We start from the raw sequence: 27,076 nt of genomic DNA on the forward strand, positions 1-27,076 counted from the left end.
GTTGTTCCTAGGTGACCGTACCCATGACGAAGGCATTAAAAGAAACTATAAAGTAGTGTTCTTTGCACCGATGGTCTTGTTTGCTGTTACATGTCCTTTATGATCATCAGGGGGGGAATGAGACGGTATAGAAATATTAAAAAAGTTCCTTGTAACTACTTTAAAGACCTTCCTTACTCCCCGAAGCATCTTTGCGTATATGCACAAGAGGATGACAACTTCCAGTCCCAGATGCAGCTGCTAATCTGGGGCTATGAATCAAATTGGCATAGTCACTCCCTCTCAGCCTCATAAAAGTGTAGAACATACTGATGCCAGCCCTCCCCCGGAGTCTGTAGCTGCAGTCGTCCAGCTGGACCTACGCCTGGCAGCGCTTCTGCTCACATCCTGCCCATCACAGGCAGGCACACAATGCTTAGCAGTTGGGTTTATCAAACTGCACTGTGCTATGAAAAGTATGACAGCACGAGGCCTTGCAGATTAAAACCAATCAGCGCTTCATCGTTGCAAGAAGAAGAAACCCCACAAACAATCCGTAACAATAGATTTAACAAACGTCACAGCTCATGGGTCACAGCCAGACGGAATTATCATTTTCTTGTCCATTCGGCTATGCTGAAAAAAAAGATGTAAAACCCAAAAATACAATATTTGCTCCCCAAATACTGACGGCTCATGCACATTTACTCAGTTTAGTCCCAGCTGTTTGATCTTGCTGTCCCTGTTTCAACAATGACACTTATCCTCTTGTGACAGAGTAAGCCCAGACAGTCCTATCTCTGTATTAGTATTGCTATTATTCATTTAATGTATTCATCTAAATGAGAAACATCATAATTTTGCAATGGCATAATTAAAGCTATAGTAGGTAACCTTTTAATATTTATCAGCTCCACAAAAACCTCTGTATTTCGCAGCGTGGCAGAGTTTATTAAATGGTGTTGCCCCCTCTTACGGCCACCCTTAGACACATGACTCCCACTACAGTGGCCAGAAACATATAAGAAAAAGACACCGTACCAGAGTTAAAGTTTTAATTAATATAACCCATTAATAAACCAAACCCAAAGCAACTGGTGGACTATTTAAACAGAACAAAAGATGGAGGAAGCCTGGACCAGCCGCACATTGGACCGTCGGATCCAGAACTTCCTCCTTCTAATCTAGACTAATTAACCCCCAAACAATTATCTAATAAATAAAGCCACGGAAAAACTAAACTAGGAGTCCTCCATTCCCAAAACAAAAGAACCTCGGTATCAAACAAAGCAGCTAGGAGCTGCCACAATGGTGTGAGACCCAAGAGATCTCCCCTCAAATATCAGCAGGGCTAATCGGACGACCAGCACCTGAGAGCAATGAGGAATGTTTCAGTGTTGCCCACAAGGAATGTTTTAGTTATAGATTCTTCTGTTGAGGGAAAAAAAACCTGGGCATAAAATCCATCCACCAGACAGTGTTGTTGTAATTAGTCAGAATTCCTAACAGCCAAACCCTTAAAATGTCTTTGTTTTCTTTACAATAAAATGTGCCCAATGAACATTTTCACAGCAACAATACTTCCTTATACAATCGGCAGCAGAACAGAAGAAGTTGTTATAGAAACCAACAGCCAGCTCTTTCAGCTCCTTCAGTGGCTAACTCCTACGAGTCCTGTTGGCTCATATGGGAGTAAACAGATCAATAGTCCCACCTGAGAGATGGATACTCAGCCTCCTCCGAGCAACGTGATCAAGCAGATTCCACTAAGCCCTCCTTTCAGCCGCGGCCTAATGACGCTAATGGGCAGCTATGCTCTCAGAGACCCTTTATTACGCTGATTAGGCCAACAACCTCAAATATAATGTCCTAATCTGATTAAGAGACAGACGCAGCTGAGCCTAAGGAAGGAGAGAATCGACAGTGAGAGAGGGCCAGACAAAAATAGATGGGTTTTGGTTGTTCATGAGTGTAAATAACTGGCAGATACTCGTATTGATGTATGCTAAAATGTCATGTGAAGTGATATTGAAAAATATCAAAGTGCACTGCTGACACTTATTTTATTTTTTATTAACCTTTATTTATACAGGTAAAATCTCATTGAGACCCAGGGTCTCATTTACAAGAGAGACCTGTTCAGGTAGGCATCAGCAGCAACACAAAGTTACAGACTAACTAAACATACAGGAGACACAACACAGAACACAAACGGTAAAATAACGCAGTACAAAGGGCAAAGAACAAGTTAAGTACAAGTTAAGTTATGTAGTGCAGACACTGACAGGCAACTGCCTGCAAATGATAGAAGCATTAGCCGTTTCCGGATCCCCAGAGGCCCCTTTTTAGGATCTGCGGTTGTATTGTAGAGCTTTGTGGATTGAATAGTCTCCAAATTTAGGTCACTCTAACAGAACATTGGCCCTTTTTTATAGCCCAAGTTAGCGTAGACCTTAAAATATGCCCTGGGAGTTATGTTCTCTTCCATCAGTTTCTTGCCCAAATGCATCAAGTATTGTTTAAATCCATGCTTGCTAGCTTGTAGTTTTGTCTTCACTGTCTTTGTTGCAGCATTGCTACGCCTCTTGGCGTGTTATTAACAATAATGGTAACCAGCGGCAGCACTGTGTGCTGTGTCCCCCACACATTCACCGGACAAAAGAGAAACCCACTTGTTAAAACCAACTAACTAATACTTCTTGGTCTACATTAGTCTCATAAGCAAAGTCTGAAGCTGAACAATAACTGTATTTAGCTGTACAATGAAGTGGTTTTCATTCTCTTTTGAGATGAAAAATAAGGAATACAGTAAAGTGTCCAAATCTATTAATTCTCCACTTTTGGCAACAACAGACATCCCTGAACCATACTGTTTGGATTATGGGTTTCCCCAATTTTCAAAATAGAAATGCGTCATATCTATTGACCCTTTCGAATTCAAAAGACAAAATAATGCACTTTGTTATGAAATTCATCATATGATCCCGTCCCAACCGAAAATCAATCATTTCCTCCAGAATGAAACCTGCAGTGATGGATACATACCACCCCCCACTCTGCTGTGGGACATGACGGCCACTTTGTGTGTGTGTGTGTAGACTACACTTCATTTAGTGCTCCACAGGGGAGTCAGGGGAAATCACAGAGACATGGAGAGAGAATAAACAAACAAATCAAAAGCATTAAAGCAAGCAAACACAAAGAGGATGCTTTTTAAAAAAAAGTTAAACCTCCATTATCCACCTCCAATCAAATTAATTTTTTTGGTACACTCCTCGCATGAACAAGGTCAGCATAGGTTTTACAACAAAATAAACAAACCGGCTGCTGGTGGCGGTAGCTTAACACAAATGAAATGGATATTAACCAATCTCTCTTTTGATTGTACTTCTCATTTGTAAATTGAGAGGGGAAAATGTGTTGTTGTCGTCTTCAAGAGCCCAAAAAAAAGCTATTCCATGTTTACTTTGTAGACGCATTTGTCATTTTTATTAGCAACAACAAAGTAAACAAGGGGAAAGGTTTTCTACAGTGTACAACTACTTCAGTTTGTAATATTTGTGTGTGTGTGTTTGCACACGCTAATGCCTTACTCTAGTCTATATTTATATGAACCCACCCACCATCTTAGGGCTGCAGACACTCAGTCGTTAGCAGATCCAATTACCGGTAGATGATACAAGCTAGTAGTTACAGAGCACACATCTACTGCGGCGGGCAACACATTTTCTTATCAAATTGTAGATTAATTCACAGCAGATACAGATAACTTTAAACAAGCACAGCAAAAATATACAAATATAAATAAAATGTACTAGCCATATGTAAAAAAAATAATGGAATTGTAAGAGAAATTATTTATATAACTCTTCAACTCGAAAAAACAGAGATACGTAGCTTGGGTTTGAAGATCAGTTATGAAAACGTAATATCTCATTTGTTCAAGCTATAAAAAAAACAAAGTGATGCAATACCAACCTAGCCTGGTCCAACCAGACCATCGTACTTCATTTCATTTGTACAGAAGGTCTGGAAGTGCTGTAATTGGCAAACGTTCACTCACTTGGAGGCGGGTGTCTGTTGAAGTTTAAAACTATTGGATCTACCTAGTGCCACTCTGGATTAGCCAACCAATCACATCACGGTTGGTCAGACGTATGTCATGAGCTGGCTTCTGACGGTGCGTTTCAGTTGTACAGGGAAATAGGAAATTTCCGACTTCCCTATATTGTAGTCTATGGATCTACCGGTACCTGGCAACGGTAACTTGGTAGAGCCTAACATTTAGTTATTTGGATGAGAAAGGTTGTAGGCGTCCATACTTTCCCGAGCAGATGCACTGGAACACAGACAGGTCGGAATTCGGAACTACCAAGTCTGAAATTTCCGAGTTCTGAGTATAAAGGAACGCAGCATTCAACTGAAACTGGAGCGCGACTTCGACGTCATCGTTCTCAGCCACTCGCTCTGATCGCTGATTGGACTGCCAACAATTTGGACGAGCAGAATCCCACTAACACACCCCACCCCCAGACTGACAACTGAAGTGAAATGAAAATTGAGCGGAAGTAGGCGGGCGGAGCCAGGCTAATACCAACCTAGGGACCAGTAACTTCTAGGGGTCCCTGCTCGTTGCCTGGCAACTGGTCTCCGGCTAAGCTTAACCTAGCTAAGCTAACCGGCTGAAGCGCCATATTTACAGCACAAACATGGTATTGAATTTATTTTCTAATTTTCAGCAAGAAAGCAATCGAGCACAACTCTCGAAAGGTTAAACTATTCCTTTAAACCAGGTGGATTAATAGCATATATCTTTGGTACTCTATGTGTGACCCTAAAATGTAAATAGCCACTGTGGATGTGGTCTCAGACTTTTAAATACTGATTAATGTTAAAGTTTACTTGGGTGAGAAGCTTTTTTTCCCCCTTGGTATTTACCCATTTAGCATTTTATTTCTAGCTTTGATATAACAATTATTTCTCAGGGAAACTAGTAAACAACATAAATATAAAATGACTGGCCACTACAAAGGCTACTTTTTCAGCCTGTATGCAAATCAAACAGTCGAGCAGACAGATACTATAGTTATCTGAACACTTTATCAAGCTGTCATTCAGTCTGCGTATATTTAAATGTAAGAGAAATATTGAGAAAACAAAGTTTAGAATTTCATGTGATGATGAGTTATGTCCGTAATTCCAAGTAATGGACCGGAAAGTTTTGCTATACTTCTAGCAGAAGGTCATACAATAATTTACAAAGAACTGTATCTTTTTACTATAATTATTCACAAGTTAGAGTTTTTTTCTACCGCCATTATACCTGACCTTATTCACTGCTTTAATGAGCCATGTAGGGCAATGTCCACCTCTCACTCAGTGCAAATGTGAATCTTTAGACAGTGTCAATTCTGTTTAAGTGACTTCCTGGTAAATATTTTGTCAAATTTAATGGATGGCACCTGACTGCGGATAGAAAAGTATTAGTCCTATTAGAAAGTGTAAGATATATGGTATCAATTAAGGGTACGCAAATGTATTTATTGTTCTTGATATTTTCTAATCATTAAAAGATGCATCACTAAATACCACCTAATCACTTAACCAAAGAGATATAGGGCCAGTTTCACAGACATGGATTAAGCTTAGTCCTGGACTAAATGGAATTTTGAATGGAGATTGTCTATTGAAGGTACAATTTAGTCCAGAGCTACGCTTAATCCATGTCTGTGAAACCGGCCCATAGTGTCTGAAGCTTTGCTCACAACGATGTGGGAGTATTTTGGATGCGCAGACCATTTATTTTGCTTTGTGACACTTAGTTTAGGTAGATGCACGCAGCTGAAATAACCTGACACAAAGAGGTGTTAATTCATCTTGTGTAGTTCTTTTTAAGCCCTCTGATTTTCTATATTGGCTCACCAGAACTTCCATATCCATCTGTGACAAGCTCCTCTGAAACATCTAGTGCATTTTTTAGATCCGATCTGGAGATTCTTTGAGTGCAAACAGATACAATGTACGAGGTTGACATTTCGATTGAATGGATAGAAGAAATGGCCAAAGAAATTGTGAAGGTTACAGCATGGGTTACAGTCTATAAATAGCCAGGAAAAGCCTCAATGCTTCACAATGGTGTAGAAAATTGAGAATATGATGCAGCAAAGAGATAATACAATCAAATAACCAACAGCTACTTTTGTACCAGAAGCGAAGGTTGTTATAGAAAACAATCCATAATTTTTTTTCATTTTTTGTATGAAACATTTTATTGCATTCCGATGGAGCTTGAATTCTGATAATGAAATAGTCAAAATAGTCAAATGAATTAAGTAACACCATGGAAAAGCAATGCACCATGCAAAAATAAATAAATAAAATAAAAAAATTATTCAAATCCTTTGCTGTGGAAGCTAAAATAAAGCCAACTATTGGCAAACGATGTTCACCAAACTCAATGCGGTGCAATCCTCCCTTTCTCACAATTGCATCATTTCTTCATGCTGCCTAAAATAATTTTTCTTTTAAACCACAGAAAGAAATGGTTGCTAATAGCTTTTCAAATGAAACCGCTTGAAACTCTGACACAATTACACCACAGTGTGCTGTCCAAAGCGCCTCACTCTCTTGTTGCTTATTGGTGTTTCTATATGTAGATCATGCTGTTTATTGACACAACCTATGGGTGAACATGCAGTAAATGAATATTAAACAAGATTAAAAGAGTGAGTCATACTGTGACGGGAGATATTTCATTCTGAACAGCAGGCAGGAAATGCTGCACTAATGCAAATATAGGCACGTACCGCAGCGTAGCTTCACCACTTTTCCCCTTTGTCATAAATTGACTTTATGCTGTGACTTTTCTGCCCTGCTCGGCTACTTTTCACCTTCCTCTGTTTGACTGACACGGTGATTGCTGCATAGTGATGAGCTAAAGACAGATTTGAATCTTTTGGCCCAGAGTCGAGTATATTCTCGCCCTTTCACTCTGGTCAATTATCCTTTTTTGTTCAACTGGAAGTAATCTGAATCATATTACAACAAAGGGGGATCCAATCTGGGCTCTTTGCCCCAGTAAATGATGGACCATGACGAACGTTTGTGCAGAAATGTGGCATGAATTCATTGGAATTAATCTGAATTTGCGTATAGGCACTCTAACACTCAAAAGCGGTACTCAGTATCCCTTTAGAAGCAAAGTTTAAAGAGGCTCCTTTTGGACTTTATTTGAGGTCAGATTTATTCATTTAGGCTGAGGAAAGGATATGCTTTATCTCATCTGTAAAAAAGACTCACTAAAGACAAAAAACCCTTTTAGCTTTTATTATTGATGCAGAGGTTTCTAATCTGAATTTGCCATGCAGCTTTCACCTGTGTTCCACAATGCTTCGACTTCATGTCTTCATTAAAATGTTCTCCAATGCAACTATAACACATTGTTTGCTAATCCAGCCAGGAACAGCTGGTCCTCCCTAGCTTTTATATAATGCATTAAACCAAATGGTAATACATTTATATTATCATAACCCCTGATCAGTACAACCAAATTAAAAGTGGATCAGCTGCTAGCCACGGTGGCATACATAGCTGAGTGTCCTTGAGGATGCATTGCAAAGCCGCATTTTAATATGCATGTGTTGTCATGGTCTATTTGCATCGTATAACATACTGACTCTCACCTGTTGGCTGATTATAGCTGTTTTTATTCCCCTGCCTTTTGGCAAGCAATCCATTCAATATATCCAATCAAGTTTCATTAACTTTTACGTTTGCCAATCAAGCTACGGGGGACTACACTGAGGGAACAAAACAATACAAACAAACACAGGAGCACTGCTAACAAAGCCCATGCTCTTGCACTCAAGTTATCAGTGGGTAAACGTATCATGTACCAATTATGTTTTTATGGCTATGACATTAGGGAAAATGTACAGTCACAAAAGAATAAAGCAGGAATATGCTTATTCTTTTACCCATTTAAATTTAAAATATAAATAAAGGATCAATCAAACTGCCTTTACCTGTGTGTACATGCCTAGATTCCCCTATGTGAATGGAAAAATAGAAATTGTGGGGGTGTTTGCCTTTTGTTGTGACTGTGTTGGATTGATTTGGGCGTAACAGCAATGGTGGAAATCAAGTGAAAAAGATCAGTACATTTAAACCTAGAAGCAGAGAATTGGCCGAATTCTCCGTATGATTCTTCACTGCCTGTGTTGCAGATGACATCACGTAGGCCACAGCCTGAATAAATGTGTTTATACTGTGTTCATGACAACTCGTCAAGTTGAGTGACAAGTGCTGGAGCAGGAACTCTAGCAAGGGTGGCACAAACACATTATATTTGTTGACTTGGTGTGAAAAGTTGCACACTGATGCTTTAATGTCATTTAAATTGAACCCCTGCGGATAAGTGAGATTAAGATGCAGATTCAGCGGTGTATAGCAGGGTTAGGGTTGTGGTTTAGGGTGGCAGCAAAATGTGTCATGGTGTCGCTATGTGTTCTGCAAGTGGTTTTTGATGTGAATAAACACCATATTCTGTCTAGTAAAGTGCCTGTGATTGCCTGCATGGGTCTTCAGTTGGTTCACTGGGTTCCCCAATAACTGCATGCATGCAGCATTTAATTTCTGTGGTTTGTCAACAAATTCCAACAAAATTAATGAGGATGTGACATGTGTACATTGTGTTACTTTGTATAGAAAGAGGGAAACTGCTGTAAGTTGATATAAGTCTTATTCTTCTTTTTGCTACACATTATCATTGGAAAGGGAAAGCCTGAGTACAGAGGCAAATAGTTTAGAGGACTAGGTTGTATTAGAGTTTTGGCCAAATGGTCCATCCACTTTAACTGCAATTTTCTTATACAGCTAATTAGTCATTATAGTGATCAGATACAAGAAACACCAGAAATCTGTGAAAATAGGTCAGTGATTGGCATTTTCAATGGATATTGGCCTCAGGCGACACCATTTTACAATTATCAGAATCCGAAATGACAGCAACTTTCCTCGGGCTGATTTTCCCGTGCATGCTCTAATGTTAACGTAATAGCCATCATCAGTGTCAGGTCTGCTAATGAGTATTTTGGTGGAAGGATTTCATCGGCTGGAGGCCCAATGTTGAGATGACATGTATGGTTAGGTGCAATGTTGTTGGACCAATTAGCCATGTTTGACAATGTACATTTATTTTCCAAGCCCCTGAAATATAAAGCTGTCAGGGCACAGGGGAAAATGAGATACTGAAAGCAAGGGGAGGACAGACTAAGCAAAGCTAATTACATAGCTGACACCTCTTGCCTTGTGCAAATGCATTTTCTACGCATTTCCACAGTAATTACACATGACTGCTTTGTTTGGGTGTGCGTCACTACATCAGCTATGTGTTTGTGTCTTATTTTTAGAACAATGCTTCATTAGATCGACAAAAATTGTGTGACCTATAGTGACCAAACCACATGTTGGAAGTTGTTGTTATTCCTAGTGCTTGCCATTGCTATTAACCCTGCATTTGAAGAACTACAAAGGACAGATGGCCTAAATGATGAATTGATAATACATCAAATATGATGCAGGAGCATGCCTCCTTGTCTTTCAAAAGGCTCCATGCATTTTCCAGCAGCAGAATCAAAATGCATCTCGCCGCATGCCAGCAGCTCTTCCTGTGAGGTCCCGTTTTTAGAAATTGTAACCCTGTGATGATTATTTATCTTTTCAGACTTCTCAAACATGATTTTACTAAGCAGTCACCATTACGGATGATTATTACGTGGGGGAAAGCCTCTTGAGGCAATGCAAATAAGTGTGGGGGTTTAGATAGATGGTGAAGCTGCAGTATGTATTATACAATTATGTATAGTTGATGTCAACGGCTGTGAAATGTAGTGTTGATTTTAAGCTCATTATGATTCTTAATAGAGGCCTGGATTGAATTTTAGTGCACAACTTCAGGCATTGAAAAAAATTGTGTTTAAAGTTTTGTGAACAGTGTAAAATTAATTGTAGATCACCTTTAAAAAGAGTTTGAACATTTCCAGTCAGGTATCACATTATTCCACTACAAATCTCTTTTCATCGGCGGATAAATGAGAAGCTATGGCAACGAGGTAATCAAACCAGTAAAGCCACATAAATAGGTGCTGTCAAAATTGCCTTCTATGTGACATAGTTTGACAGGCATTGGGGTTCCAATGCTTGGAGATTTGGTCATGGTGCATCTGTTATTTGGATCAAGGTTGACTTCCATGGATTAGCATCTGTCGGCTTTATTTACAGCGACACCACTAGGCTTCAGAGCGCAGATTACTGCCAAGGATGCTGACGGCCACTTGTGAACGAGCATGGCACATTGTGTTCCTGTTTTATCTGACTTGAGCTGAAGTTGCCTCTGCAAGTGACCAACTACAGAGAGCCTTCATACATCAGTGGTAATTGGACCGCAACTCCCACAACGCTCAACTGAAAAAGACAGTTTGTCATTGTCTCCTGGCCATTTTGGTTCAGCTGTTGCATTCAAAGAACATGGGAAACGGGAGATTAAAGATAAGAAATTGCTCTGCACTAGCAAAAAAAAATCAACATTTAAAAAGGTACATTTTTACTTCACGTCCAGTATGCTGGGTGCTACTGGTTGATATGGCAAAGTGTTTTGCTTGGAAGCTCAGAGCTCCCAATGTGTAGGTATGTTTGCTTATGTGAAATACTGCTTAGAGGTAGCCTGGAAATCCAGACCCTGATATTTTGAACGATAGAGGTTCTGGCCACAATCAATAGTCATTTCCAACTCAAGGGGCGGCTCCTACTCGTGCATTTCAAATGCCACTGCACGCAGTTGGATAGCACTACAACCAATCAGAGCGATGCACAAGGTGACGTATTAAGCCCCGTTCGTTTAGCGAACAGCTGTTAAACTGTTAAATTAAACTTTTGCCGTGGTCGGTTGGCAAAACAGAACATTCCACTTACATGCTAATGAAAGATTTGAGTGCCGTCTTCCAAATCGTAAAGGGTTGAGGCCAAAGCAGTCTCAAACTCAAACAACATATCCGCAGCCATCTTTGATGTTTACTATCACGGCTTCGACGGCGCATGCACCTCACTGTCGTCATCCGGTTACGTCCGCCCCAGAGCACCATACAAAGGGCTCTGGCCCGCCCATATTAAGGCCAGGACACACCGGCCCGATAATCGGCCATCGGAGAGTCTGGAGGGGGCGGGGACACGAATCTGTTTGGTGTGTTTGGTGACGTCGGCCGGCGTGGCGTCGGGCAGTCTTTCAGTCGGAGCAATTGGATTGGTGGAGGGCTAGCGAATCAGTGAAGCCCGGAAGTGAGGCGGATAGCACAAACAGCTGACAACCGTATCGCATCGCTAGCCATTGTTTTAATGTGTTTGTTTGTTACGTTCAGCGAGTAGTCACATGCATCAACCCTTCTTGACTGCTCGACACTCTCTGCTAAAAATGGTGCTTTGTATGGTCCATAGATATAATAAGTATTTATATCTATGTTTATGGTCTAGAGAGCTGTCCCATAATTTCCGGCTTCCGTATTTTTTTGGGCCACAATACAGATTAGCGCCACCTGCTGTTATGGAGACCTTACGTCCCGCGCAAGCGCAGGAACGTATGGAAAGTCAGTAGTCGGCTCGGTGTGTTCTTGGCACTTTTTTTGGTCGCGACAGGCAGACTGGAGCTGCCTGACTCCATTTTCAGTCGGTAGTCGGACCGGTGTGTCCTGGCCTTTAGATAGAACCAATTGAAACGTCAGTCAGGATTTCTGGACTTTTTGAAAAAGCTTCAATGGAGAGTGTCCAGACCAACAGGCACAGCAAATGTAATTTGCCAGCGCCTAGTGGCAGGTCTGGAAATGCCAGGCTAGCATAGAGTGTCAAATATGTTCAAATGACAGCAAGTTGAAAAGTATGTTTTGGTTTATTTTTTCCATCTGTTCTCCACTCTGTAAGGTCCCCACTGTAGCCCTTAACATTCCGGCCTATCCGCTCCCATTGTAAACTCAAAAGATATTCTATTTACATACTTTCAAACTAGACTGAATATTTTGATAACTATGAAGGTGATCTGAAAGTTAAATGACACTATAATGTGGTTAAACATCATGAAGTTTGAATGAGATTTCTAGCTGAAAGTGTCAATGAGAATTGCCTGAAAAACTTACTGTAGCATATAAAAACATAATAGAACAGGTACTGTATATAGAGCAACCTGTCCAAGGGCAACATGGCTCTGCTTTTCATCTCTAAACTGAATCACAGGAGAAAGGCAGACAGAGTTCAGGGGGGATGGGGAGCAAAAATACAGAAACAATGAAGTGGAACGAATCCAACAGACACACGCTTTTATCTCGTTCCCTGCACCGTCCCTGTCTTTTTTCCATTTTTGCTATCTTCCTCTATCTTAATGAGCACCAGCGCTATCTATGGAGGGACGGTGCCAGTGTGATACATCACAGGCAGGACAAATACAGAGGGAATGAGGACAGGACAGTAGCAGGGTGACGGAGATGTTGCTGGCAGAGCGATTAGGAGAAGAGTGCTTAGACTAACCATGCTGATCCAGAGGGTTGAGCAAAAGAGCACCATTATGCTTATAGGGAAGTGACAGAGGCACCAAGCATCTACTCAAGACGAAAAGGACCTCATACAGTATGTACCATAAGATATTACTCTACTTTATTGTCAGAGCAAGTCTGACATTTGTTTCACATCGCAGCAACTGCTGTGTGTGTCTGTGAATCGTGTGAATTTCACTGTAATTTACTGTAACAATAACTGACGAAAATCCCACTTTCAATTGCTATGTCGATTTACAATATTACAAAGGAATCAAAAGAGACGAGAGAAGACCAGCATTAAGGAATCAAGACAGGACCCAAAAATACATAGATTCAACATAACATTACAAAAACATAAGACAACATTTAAGGGTCCATCATCTGCGTACATTTGATCTGGCAATAAGTGTCGTATTTAGTTTGAGGATTGACTGGTGCACAAAAGAGTGCTTCAGTCCATCCTCACTATGTTTTTACGGTATGCTGATTCATACAGTTTCTGAAATGGTTGACCAATGATCTTTAAGCAGATTTGTGTTACTGTTAGAGCAGTTTTGAAGTAGCATAGACAAATGTGTAAGTTTCAAGTCAGTGTTCCGTTGACTTGGAGTAAAACACAAAAAGAGATGAGGAATGTTCTTTTTTGGCGTCCTCCATTGGTAGTAAAACGCCTGGGATTGTAATTAGAGTTGAGTACTGCAGCCTCAGGTGTATGTCATATCATCCAACTGAATACTAACTATGTGCTCGACACCTTTTTGCGAAGCAGTTAAACCTTTTACCCATTGTGAGAGTGATAATAACGGGCTTATGTTCTTCCCACTAAGCACACTCCATAGGCAAAGGGTTAGTTCTAATTGCCCATTGGCCTGAGTTAAAATGTCTGGTCACAAAGTCCTTTTCCACTCTGAAAGCCAGTGGCACGATCTGAACCACTCGCTGTACACGAGTCTGAGAGCTCTCTTGCATAACTCAACCTCATTATTCAAAGAGTTGCAGCACATTAATAGAAGGTGACCTTTACATTTGCTTGCAGCAGACAGGGCCTCATATATATATATATATATATATATATATATATATATATATATATATATATATATATATATATATATATATAGGATATTTTATTCTATTTTTTTCATTCAGAAATAAACACAACATAACACAAATATACATAGTGTACATACATTCTCCTCTTAGTTGAGCTGTCTAAAATTCTCCAACACCTCAAGATTGAAGTATGTATATATCGGAAACACTTATCCATCCCCTTAACTCTAAATGTCCATACTGGGTAATGAGATGCTGTACACTTGTTTGCTGGTGGCAGCAGCTAGAGAGCGGGGTTTAACCTCAGCAGGGCCTCTTCTCTACCTGCGCGAGGCAATTTCTGAGCCGCCACATACATGCAGAGAGTGCATCCATGTCTATATGCTCCATATGAAATCAGTAATGATCCTGCAGCTGCCATGAGATGCTAGCAGGCGCCGCTCATTGCCATGCATAGTATGGAAAAAGCGGGGACAGCAGGGGAGTCCTGGAGGCAATATAGAAAAGGAAACAGGCTATATTGTCATTCTAATGGCAGTGTATATTGCTTGGGGAGATGCTCTTAGCTGAGATGCTTTGAGCTGATAGCGACAAAAGGGTAGGACACCATATTGGCACATGTACGGTGGTACACGACAGTGGCTCCACATCCAATGGCTCCATTTCTATGGATTTGTCTGAATTCAGAGGCTGAAAAGGCAGCAGATCCGTGGAGAGATGAGCCGTGGTGAAAGGCATGCACTTTATCGTGCAACAACAATCATCGATGATGTATTTTTGCCCCCGACACGGGATACGGATGAGATAATAAAAATATTGGGCGTATTTTTATGGGGGCAGGAATGAAAATGTCAGTGCACTTATTCAAGCTGGAAGTACAGTGCAGTAGTTCATGCACAGTGGTATATCGCTACCCATGTTTACATTATTCCGTCCACAGCATTGGCTTGGCACAAATATGCAGGGCTGTCGGTTGCTGGCAGTGCACTTCAGCATCTCACCCAGAGGAATGGCCTGCCTGCCAGATGTCTCTTAATATGTCTGTCTGGCTGTTGATTATAGCTTGCATCAGGGCTGCTGCAAATGTCCTTGGTGCCTAGTGAAAAATGAATGTAATGAATTAGCTAACAGAGACACCTGGGACAATGGGCAGATAATGATGATGGTATTTTTTACATCACCGTTTCTGAAGTCAATATGCTGATATGTGCGCTTATATCGGAAACACAGGTGATGTTACCAATAAAGACAAGGAAACTCTCCATTGAAATTCCGACAAATCTATAGAGCAGCATACACGTTTCAGGTTTTTTTTTCGGCCATGTGTATATTATTTCTATGAACTAAAATTTGAAGCAAGAGGCAAGATAGCCAGCACTGGAGGATGCAGTGTGACGGTGGTTGTCAAGCCGCAGCTGGTATCTCTGTATGACAGTGGAACATTGACTCCTCTTAGGGCGCACTCACACTAAGTTTGCGTGTTCCGTGCTGCAGGAAGATCCCCCCCTTCCCCACTCCCCCGCTGGCCCGTGGTCACACTGCTCCCAAAGGCCGCGGCCCGGGCACGATTGCTCCATCATACATACTTCATCACGTCGTAATACGACACATACGTCATCACCAAGCGTACTCGCTGCTGGAATTAGTAGAACAACAATGGAGAACAACAGTAGTCGCGGATTGCCCCAAACACCTCAGAATTGTTGTGGTTCTTATCCAGCTGCGACCATGGCTGCGACTGAATACTGTCGCCGGTCCAAATTTCTAGCAAACTCTCCACTTCGCGATCGCACCGGAACCCACTCGTGAACCTCTTGCCGCCATTGTTTACAATTATTGTGGGGAAGAAGGATCGTGCATGGACTACGTCAGCCAGCTCAGGTTGTGTATCCGTGTGTGTGTGCACGTGTCATCTCATTAGCATCTGTACTTTGGCCACGGCACACCTCTCCCAAGTGTGCCGTGGCCAAGGGGCTGTTCCGTGCTGGAATACGGATGGCGTGGTCACACTAGCCAAACATCCAATTCAAATGTATCTATCGATGAAATCTGTAACAGATTTTTGAGTTAGAATTGTGGCACCGGCTAGAAGGTCGTATGTGACACTGTCATCTTTCACAGATGGTGTGGATGCTTCCAAAGCAAAGTGGAATATCAATAAGCTGATCTCTGAGCATTCTCCGAAGAGGCCGAAGAGGTACGCAGGGCTAGCTGGGATAGAGGGGACCTTAAAATGACATTCCTGCAATGCTGAAGATAATTTGCGGTAAATCAGTGTGAATATAATTCCTATGAAGTGGCATCTAAAGGTCACGCTGAAAGACTTATGGCCCTCTTGCTGTCAAGACTCGGGACCATTCATCAACAGAAATAAAGAGAGAGTGCAGCAGTCCCTCGCTCATGATTTGGCTGACTGCTTTCAGACTAAAAAGGTACGATGGATAAAAAGTCTGGCCAAGATTTCAAAATGTGTGTACACAGAGAGAGAGAGATATGCAAAATTATCCAGCAATACATTTTGATCTCATTCCGCTCACTTGACACATGGCCACCTACAGCTTCTCCAGGGAATCTCTGGGTAGTTGACTGTTTGCAGATTATCACAGCTTGTTTTTCCACCCGCTTGAATGCCATTTCCTGTTCGTTAACTCTCCATTAATATATCTTGCTTCGTGTCCACTTAACACAAGCACTGCCAGAGAGGTCTGGGTTTGAGAGGCTTTGATTGCCACACCTACAGAGAAGAGCTTTTTTTCCTGTGATTAAATCCTCTCGTGAATCATGCTTTTGGCTAACTTTCAATGAGAAGCCAATGGCAAGTTGCATAGTCCATCTGTTGATCGCAGTCTTATCGTGTTTGAAATGCTCCTATGACCCTATAGGCAAAAGTGTCTGGTAGGGTGTACCAAGAAAAATAAGCTGCAGGTGAAGTTAAAATTAGGTATTGGATGGGAGCTTGTGTGGGCTTGTGTTCCATTTGGTTTCATCTCTACGCGAAAACATGCTCTGGAGAAAATACCTGGATAAAAGCTTGAGTTGCCAACGGTGAGATGCACCAGCCAAATGTTGAAATGCCCTCAGGAACCCGACTGAGATCCACTGTGTGTTGCAACAGAAAATATGACGCGTAGGCTGCTCCTATTAGCTTTCTGCTCCTGTTGTAACTACAGTTTGACCTAGCCAATAAAAAGGTACAGTAACTCTGTCTAGCAAACATGTCAAGTATTTGCGATGAAGTTTATCTTCATGTCTTAAGTCTTGGTATAATGGTACGTTGAGATCTCCTTCATTATGCGCCAGTATACTTTTTAAAAGTGCTTGTTGAATGGCAAAACAGCTTTGGAAATCATAACCCCTCGACACCTTTCCGTCGTTCCATCTGACATTTTTTGTTAGTTTCATTGCATTTCGATCCTTCTTAATTCCAATGGCTTCAGTCAACAAGCCATACAAAACACTAATAATTTAGTATAGGAATAAAACAGCATTAGATTGTAAAGGCAGATGTAGGCATCATAATGGACAGCGGTAGTAACGGTTGGGCCCTCAATTTGCCTGGTGATTAACTTACGAAGCGTCTGGCTATTGGTCGAAATGATGAAGTTGTGGATAGAAACAGCCGAAATTGGATGGTTGTGCGGACCAATCTGTCTAACTTTTCCCAAAACGGGACAAACTTTTAAGCCCAGGCATCCGAAGGGACTTTTTAGTAGAATCCCTACTCCTTTCCAGTTGAAAGGAGCAAGTTTTTCTGACTTGAGTGCCCTCCTAGGGGGTATTCCCTGTGGTGGCATACTACTCCGAGTTGAGTTCCAGGAGGATGCGTTTTTTTGCTGGTGGAATTGCATGTCTTTTGTCGGGTAGATCTGGAGGTTGTGGTAGAGGTGGGGATTGGGAATAGAGGTCTAGCATGTTTTGTTTAGCCCACTGCCACCATTTTCCAGATATAGTTCATAAAATATATAGATGAAATGGCTTTGATCATTCTTTCTGTACATATTTACGCTGAACCCCTACCTACATCTGTACAAGCTGTATCGCTTACAGTCTGATACCCCTGGGACCGGGGAGCTTGAGGAAATTAATGCAAATTTGTAATTATACTTCACCCGCTCGGCTCGGATTCGGTTGTGACGTTTCATCAGAACTCCGAGATTGTCTGGTGGTTTGATGCTTATCGGAACGTTTTTTCATTTCCTGCCAAACAACTCTTCAAATATTTGTGTGTTTATGTGCATCTCAGCAGTTTGTCAGCTGCACTGTCTGAAGGACGGCCCTACTGGAGAGTCGTTTACACACAAGCCAATATTTACATATACGCAGACTTTACCTCACAGTACAGTCCAAAAAGATGAAGGACAATAAAAAGACTTCCACTTTATGTTTACCAGCCATCAATGAGATGCAGTAAACTATTTCAAACCTTTTTCAAATTTTTGTATTACACCTCTTAACATTCATAACAAACAATTCTGACATATATGATTTTTGACCAAAAAAAAGGAACTTGTGAGCTTTCGATTCGATTTTCTTTAAAAAAAAAATAGCTTTTATACATTGGCAGCAATACCCTTGGGAGGAATGCTAAATGGATCTGCACACCCTGTTGAGAAGCTGTACAGCAGCAATGATAGGTTTTGCATTCAAGTCATGCTCCTGTGCAAACGGCAAGTAAACGAAGGCCCAACCCTGCACGCACCCATGGAGAGAGGGCCAGCGCTGAAAATGAATATAATCATTGAAAGCAGGGGGAAAGCGCCCTGGGTTTTACCTCGGATCAGTGCTCAAGTGATGGGGAATGGGAAATCTGGACACTAGGGAGAGCAGCCAAATGCATCACTTAAAGTGCAACTTCACAGCTGCAAAATCTGGAAACAGTGTGTCTTGTATTTTTAGCTTGATTGTAGAATGCTGACACCCGTTGTCTGTCCCTGACAAAACCAGTGGTCTGAGTAAGTGGTTATTTAGCTTCCAATAAAATGGCAAGCAGAATTGACATTTAAAAAAAAATGCAACAATTTTTTCTTATACTAGACCAGTTTTTGGGGTTTATTCGGCCGTCATCTGGCCATCTAGGAGCCCATTGAGGACAGCAGCTGGTGAGGTTGGCCCTTTCTGCCTCCCAGAGGGCATAAGCAATTTTCAGCTCTAGTGAGCCAACTCAAGGATACCTAAGTCTGAACAGAGAACAATACTCAAGCTCATTTACTCACATTCTCCCATGGCAGCAACGGACTTGTCTCCCTTTTTCTTTTTTCTAAAACAAAAAGGGCACATTTTGGAAATGCGGAATCCACTGATGCATATTTAACTCAGTGTGGAGAGGTTCAAAAGATAGTGAAGAAAAACAATAACTTTTATTGTACTTCAAGTAAAGTTAATCCATTGAGAAGTGTGATGAAATAAACAAGAACAACCTGAATATTAATTTCTCTAAGCAAAATGTGTCACTCATGTTCTGATTGGGCTCTTTCAGATGCACTGGCAATGACTGCAGTACAGTACTGAAACTTGCAGGTAGGCTCTGTGATTGATTGCTATGCCAGGAGTGCCACTGCTGTCCTCCCCAGGTGGCAGCAGCAGCGCCTGTGCTCAGCGAGTATTTCTACCGCTCAATACTGAACCCAAAGATGTCTTCCTTGTGTTCAGAAGCACTTCCCTATTTCTCGCTGTATCTTATGGAGAAGAGATTAAGACATCTAAGCAGTGATAATGTGGGAAAAACTGTAAAAATACAACCAGATTGGTCAAATAAAGCACAATGCTGGCTTTCCTTGGAAGCAGAATTGTCTTTTCGCAGTAATTTGATGCTAACATGACTTGTATGGGTAGAAGCTTTGAAACAACGACTAGGTTCCTTGGAGACCTCAGATAAACCACAGCAGTCCACAATGACCTGAAAAAGGGATTTGTACATGTTTAGTTCACTCTAGCTTCCGCCATGGTGTGGCAGAGATATCAGGTGTGGGACGCGTCCTATTTAATCTGGAGGTGGGCAAAGAGCAGCTGGGGGAGTTAACTGCCTCCTCCGTGCTATTACCATCTCTACTGATCCACTTTACTTTCTCTAATCCACTTCTCCCAAAGCGAGCCACAAGTGTGTCCCCATTTGTATTGTTGGTGTTTTTTTGAATATAAATCGGCGGACTTAAACATTTTATGGGGATTAGGGTGCCAGTTTAGCTCCATGCCTAATGCAATGATTAGGGATTTCTGGAAGAGCAGATAAGTGAATGTTCACTAGTCACTCAGCGACGGCGCTCAACATTTAAAGACCTTAAGCCGAAATGGTAAAGTCTTCTTGGACAAGACTGCTCTCTGGCTATTGAGTGTGTCACTCGTAGCACTTCATCAACTTTGACTACATGGTGATCCATCAGTTTCACATCATTTGACTTCATCAGATGGTCAATGACAAATGTATAGTCATCATTCAACTAAAGTAAAGTGATTGGCTGTGGATGGTCGTAATGTATTCTAATGACAAGAGATGATTAAAAATCATGAGACAAAAGTGAAAAAAGTAGAATGCTCTTGCTATATAGAACTATACCACAAAGGAAAAATTCTTCACGGTTGCCTGTTTGCGTGGGATTTATCTGCAGTCTCAACTTTTCAAATTAAACATGAACTTTCAACTGAACCAACAATTTAATTCTATCTTGCATGATTACACTTCAGATGTTATCTGAACAATGATTAATTAATGAGGTTTTTGCTAGTGTTTTTTTTAAATTCAAATTTCCCTCAATTTGTATTCACTGCTATATCAGGAGACGTGTTGGGCAGCATATTGATCTTTCTTTTTAAGTAAGAACAGAATGCTACTTTGAAAATCCAGGCTGAATGCCACATGCTGAGTAAAGTTTGATTAGTTAAAAAAAAAAGAAAAAGGATTTTGCCTGGTGATATTTATGATAAGCCAACCATGTGCTATACAATCTCCAGCAGGTGTTGTGTGCAATAGTTTTGAACACGCGCAGACAAACCACAATACTGCTAATATCAACAACCTGTAAAACCCAGCAGCTGAGTGGTGTATAAATCAAAGATTAGGTCTAAAACACAGAAAAATGTTTAAGGTTAAAAGCAAAACTAGTCACTAGGGTCACTTGGATCAAAAGAATTTTATAGGGCCGTATGAAGAGAATATTTGAGTGCATGTCGGAAACGGACCTTTGAAGACAAAATGTCGGTGCCAATTTTTTTCAATAATTCCTTTTAAAGTTTTCATTCAGCCCTTGGTACTGTGGGACTGTATGTGGTGTATGATTACACTTCTCCCTCTCCTTTTTAAGAATGTACGAGCCAACGTAAAGTATTTTTATTAAAAAAAACATATTCACGGTAGAGGGAACACATTCAGAAAGACAGAATAAGTGGGGGGACGCAGACAAAAGCCTAGAAAAACAGCTTGGAGCGCTCTGCATAAAAAACGTTGACAACCGTGCAGGCACACATATTTTTACAGAGCTAAACATCACGTTGGTTTTTACATGGAGAAATGTGTTGCCAGTTTGTTTAATTTGGTATCACTGGTGGTCTTTTTGTGGCAGGCTTAACTTGGCTGAAATTCAGCATTCAGAAACAAATGAATACAAAACAGAAATTTCGATTAACCCAGTTGACAATTGAATAAACAACCACTTTCTTCCACGGATAAGTCTGAAAATGAATTGTGCTTGATACTAGACTTTGTTCCATCATTTTGAAGCTGTCATTGTGATATCCTCAGTTGACTTGCTGCCTCATTTTTCATCAGCTATCCGTGTGCATTTAGATTGTGCACTCGCCTTTTAGTGTTTTTTTATTTATTTATTTGCTTATTTTTTCAGTAATGAAGCAGGTGTCTAATTGGGAAATGTTATTTACGCACTGATTAGGAAAAATATCTGCGCTGGTGGATATCTCTGCTTGTAATTATCAATCTAATTGGCATACAGCCCAAATTGTCAATGCTATTAGCTAAAAGCTGATGCTACACAGAAAAGGTCAGACAGCTCGTGCGGATGAGAGACGCATGTATATTCATATCCTACCTCTGGATCGTCATTATTCTCCACTGGTCAACATTACAGGATGACATTTCATATTTTGTAGCATAATGAATATAAATTCACTGAATTTGACTGAAGCTAAAGATGTATTGTCCGAAATGTGTTTTGCTAAATAATTACCTAATAAGTACCTTAAAGTTTTAAAAAAAGCTATTTAACTGTACCCATGCTCCATTTCTAAACATGTAAACCAAAATTTGAAAAAATTCAAATCACTGAAAAGCTGAAGTTGAAAACAGGCATCTTTTGCATGTTATAACAATTCTTCTCTCCTCTCTTTCATCTTCTCTTGTGTAGGTTCCATGTGAGTAGGAGGTGGCCACGAAAGACCAAATGCCATGGATGTATTCAATTTCACCTACTTCAACGCCTCCGATGGCAATGACACAGAAGTGGTGGCGGAGCGCGAAAGCCCCTACAAGACTGTGGAGGTGGTGTTCATCGTGCTGGTGGCCGGCTCCCTCAGTTTGGTCACGGTTATCGGGAACATCCTGGTCATGCTCTCCATCAAAGTTAACAGGAACTTACAGACTGTCAACAACTATTTTTTATTCAGCCTTGCATGCGCTGACCTGATCATCGGCCTGTGCTCCATGAACTTGTACACAGTTTACATAGTGATGGGGTACTGGCCTCTGGGGCCCGTGGTGTGTGACCTGTGGTTGGCCTTGGACTACGTTGTCAGCAACGCGTCTGTCATGAATCTTCTCATCATTAGTTTTGACAGATACTTCTGCGTCACCAAGCCCCTCAGCTACCCCGTCAAGAGGACCACCAAGATGGCAGGGATGATGATCGCTGCGGCCTGGGTCCTGTCCTTTGTCCTCTGGGCTCCGGCCATTCTCTTCTGGCAGTTCATCGTGGGCGGCCGGACGGTGCCCGAGAGGGAGTGCTACATCCAGTTCTTCTCCAACGCCGCGGTCACGTTCGGCACCGCCATCGCCGCCTTCTACCTGCCCGTCATCATCATGATCCAGCTCTACTGGCAGATCTCCAGGGCCAGCAAGAGCCGCGTCAAGAGAAGGAACAACAAGCCCTCTGGGGGAGGAGCCAAGCCAGAGCCTGTGTCGCCTAGCAACACCAGGAACAACACACCCAAACCCAACAACAACAACACCACTAGCGTACCGGGGGAAGACACAGGCCGCTCCCAAAGCCAGAACGCTGACGACGGCGCCAACCAGCACGATGGGAAACTGCAAAATGGCAAAGGGCCTTCCTCCACCACCGCGGAGGGAGAGACGGAAGGCGAGGACGTGGCGAGGGGGGAGAACTGCGCTCCCGGAGAAGAGGAAAAAGAAAGCTCCAACGATTCCACGTCCGGCAGCGCGGCCGCGTCCCACGTGAAGGACGAGGAGGTGGCGCCGTCCGCCGCTAACTCCAGCGCGGAGACCAGCCAGCCGGTGCCACGTTCCAGAGCCAAGGCCGGGGGCTCCAAGCTGACCTGCATCAAGATCAAGACCAAGTCGCCCAAGGGGGACTGCTACACGCCCACCAACGCCACCGTGGAGATCGTACCGGCGTCGGAGGAGCGGCAGAATCACGTGGCGCGTAAGATCGTGAAGATGACCAAGCAGCCGCCCGTCAAGAAGAAGAAGGGGCCGCCATCACGGGAGAAGAAAGTGACCCGCACCATCATGGCCATCCTGGTGGCTTTCGTGGCCACGTGGACTCCATACAACGTGATGGTGCTCATCAACACCTTCTGCTCCAGCTGTATCCCCACCACGGTGTGGACTATCGGCTACTGGCTGTGCTACATCAACAGCACCATCAACCCGGCCTGCTACGCCCTGTGCAATGTCACGTTCAAAAAGACATTCAAACATCTCCTGCTCTGCCAATACAAAAACATAAGGTCAGCTAGATAAATATGGGCCACTTAAAGGAAGAAATAGTTGAACTAGGAGTTGCCTGTGTTTATTTAAGTGTGTGGGTTTGTAAGTGCGTGTTTGTGTTTGTGTGTGTGTGTGTGTGTGTGTGTGTGTGTGTGTGTGTGTGTGTGTGTGTACCATCCATGTACAGTATATATGCGTGTGTTTGTGTGTGTGTGTGTGTGGGGGGGGGGGGGGGGTCTGTAAAACAAGGTTTGAGTGTGATAAAGGCCGCAAGAGCACATTTTAGAATTACTTATCATTTATCTTTGGATTTTTCAAGCTTTTTCTCTCACACATTCAACTGATGCCAGTTGTGTTGTAGATGTGTGTCGTGCAGAAACAGTGCAGATAAAGGAAGGTTCTGGAAGAAGAAGAAAAAACAGTTTTAGTCTGAAGTAAGCTCAGAAAATGAGGTTGTGTGTAATGGCAGGGAGCACTTGGGAGTGACAACGAGCTGATGAAAAAAAAGAGAAAAGATTAAGAGTGAGAGGGAGGATCTGCGCTGTGGGAAAAATACAAGCAAACTTCAAAACTGGGAATATAGGGCTGACTGAATTTATAAACCCAAGAAGTTTGAGGTTCAGTAAAGAATCCTGTAGATAACTGTACATATCAGTGTACACTCAATATTTAAGTGTGTGTGTGTGTGTGTGTGTGTGTGTGTGTGTGTGTGTGTGTGTGTGTGTGTGTGTGTGTGTGTGTGTGTGTGTGTGTGTGTGTGTGTGTGTGTGTGTGTGTGTGTGTGTGTGTGTGTGTGTGTGAACCCATTGTGTGTGCTCCTTTGCCTGCCTTCTTTCCATCTCATATCTGTTTTTCACCATGGCACTTCCAACCCTGCAACATATACTGTAGAGTAAAGTGGGCCAGCTTGTTTAGATTGCCTTCCGACAGGGTCACATCAGGGCTGGAAGCTGTCCCATCTACCCATGTGGGAATGAGTTGCCATCAATACATAATATATACATATATAAATATATTTATAACAGTTGGTGGCTAAAAATAATTCAGAACTTCACTGCAGAAACCAATTTAGAAAATAATGTGTACTCAATTACCTCTACTAGTGACTGGTTAGGTTTTTTTCTCTTATTGGCCAGGTGATGATGATCAGCCTCAACAATCAGGCCAACACCCGAAACCATGAAAGTGAATGCAATTTCATTCGTGCTCACTGCATCGAAAAATGACATTTAAATAATTCATCACAGTTTTTCATCTGAACTATTTTTCTAATGAAGAAAATATTTTTTTCATGATTTCCAGAGAATGCTCTGCAGGATCTTTACCCTTTTTGTGCCCCAAAATGTATTTAAAATAGCCAATGGCTGGAGACATACTCAACTACTCATTTGGACCAATGCCACTGCAACCAGCCAAGATTTGATCCTTCACACATAACCAAACTAAACCCGCATTTTCTGATTTTGGATTTCTTTCAGGAAAGATCTCACTGAACGCAACCTGCCGTGTGTCATTATAGAGAACAACCAAATCGCTGTTAGAGCAATGACCTGAGAACAAACAACAGTTACCAATAAATAGAAAATAAATGTGGCATGAGATTGTTCAGTCGCACTCTTTCCATTTTGCCAATAATTTATAGCGCATCCCACCGGCTTTTACAACTGCTGACAGGGTGTCTGATGTATATTTTGTGGTGGTTATTAAGGTGTTTAAGCTTTCAAGTTATTTACCACTGCTAGGAGCCGTCCTAGAATGAAACAGGTGGCTGGAGCTCAGAGCTGTGGGATGGAATTGTGTGGTGGTGGGTTTTTTTCCAACTTTCTTCGGTGCGTGTGTGTGTGTGAATGAGTGGGAGACATCATTTAATCCTGCTGATTTATGGATTGATGTCACAGTGTGCGCTGCACCTCACTGTGTTGATGGTGATTGTGAAGAAGTGTGTGTGTGTGTGTGTGTGTGTGTGTGTGTGTGTGTGTGTGTGTTTTGACGTGTGCTTGCTCCATGAGTGGAGTCTACTTCTGATCACGGGTTAAAAAAGCTTGTGATTTAAATAAGGGCTATACTGTATATATCCACGTCTTAACTGTCCGTATACATGTGTTTGTAACCTCATTGTTGCTTTTAAGAAATCAACGAGCGCGTTAATTAATTCTATGTAAATCATCCTATCCTCAGATCGAGCGTAATATACATAGCTGTGCGTCATTTTAATGAGAAAAATAAATGAGAAACTATAAATGTATTGTAGCGACATGTTCTGTGTGTTCATGCGTGTCATCCATCATTTCAACCTATTAGACAATTCTCATGTTACATTAATGTATGCTCACCAGTTGAAGCGATGAATATGCATGAGCGTGTTGCCATCAGGAGGTTGACACTGTGGGCTGGTAGGGGGGCTTTGCTAGAGACTTACGCCTGCTGCACCGAATAGCTCTTCAGGGCTGTCTCCTTCTTTTTTAAAGCAAGATCTGGGACAAGATCCCATAATGGAAACTCACCGTGACGCGGATCAGATTACGGGGTTGATGTGGGAAAAAAACCTACGTTTGAGATTTAAAGATTTCCCATTTCATGCTCCTGCTTACGCGCCCATGTCCCACTTCTATAGTGCTCCACTATGCAGCCCCTGATCCTGTTTTAGTCTCTATACCTTATATATGAGGACATGAATGTAATGTTAAAAATTGCATGTACATTCATCAGCTTCCTTTCTTTCTTTTGGCCTTCTTCTGGCCTTCCCTGCGGATACATTACACTGACTGGACAGCTCCTATATATGCCGAACCAGTGCAGCATAAACATTCTCCTCGCGCTTGCGTTCACATTTTGGTGGCTGCAGTCACAGGAATATATCACACTTTGGCTTGGAACCATCGGGCTGACATTTGCATTTCATTGCCGGCAACCTAAAGAAAAATGGTACATTTGAATACCAGACATCAAGAAGCTCCACATACATTTATTTTTTATTTTTTTGCATGTAACTGTATCAGTGGTGGAACAAGTATTTAGATCCTCAACTCAAATATAAGATGCAATATACAGTAACTCTCAGTTTGAGGATGTAGACTAATGCCCCAGAAAACTAAATTTGCAAATATTTGATTGTACTTTATGAGGTTAAAACTGTTCAGCAGCCAAGTTTTTTTACTGTCTGTTGAAACTTAGTTGGTAGCGTTTTAGGATGTTTGCTCATATTTTCATTTAAACAGAATCTCCGGCAGTCATCAGATTTTGAGTCAAATCCCATTGATAATAAAAAAGAAGCTGATGAACTAAGAAAAAATAATATCTTGGGGGCCTTTAACCAGAGAGCTTGCATTACAAATTGGCTGCATGGACTTTCAAACTATACGCTGTTAAGTTGCATTATGGGCTTATGCTGCTTTATGAAAGTGTAGATCCTTAACAATTATTTGATCAATCGATTAGTACGACAATTTAAAAAATAATAAAAAATAGACAAATAATTTAAAAAAACTAACTTTTTTTCAGGCAGCTTGCCCAAGATTGCTGTAATTGGTTTTATTTTCCCTAATTCATAATTTGTTTTGTTCCTTTTTCT

At 41.7% G+C, this 27,076-nt stretch overlaps 1 protein-coding gene across 1 annotated transcript; it reads left to right on the forward strand.

Moving 5' to 3' along the window:
- Positions 1-22,002: 22,002 nt before the first annotated feature.
- On the forward strand, positions 22,003-23,538 carry chrm2a (cholinergic receptor, muscarinic 2a; the record flags this gene model as incomplete). Its single annotated transcript, XM_080050768.1, has 1 exon — positions 22,003-23,538. Exon 1 carries the CDS (start codon positions 22,006-22,008, stop codon positions 23,536-23,538), a length of 1,533 nt encoding a protein of 510 aa, XP_079906894.1. The 5' UTR covers positions 22,003-22,005.
- Between the last annotated feature and the right edge of the window lie 3,538 nt (positions 23,539-27,076).

The sequence above is a fragment of the Ammodytes marinus genome (assembly GCF_949987685.1).
Source record: "Ammodytes marinus genome assembly, chromosome: 22".
Lineage (NCBI taxonomy): Eukaryota > Metazoa > Chordata > Actinopteri > Uranoscopiformes > Ammodytidae > Ammodytes > Ammodytes marinus.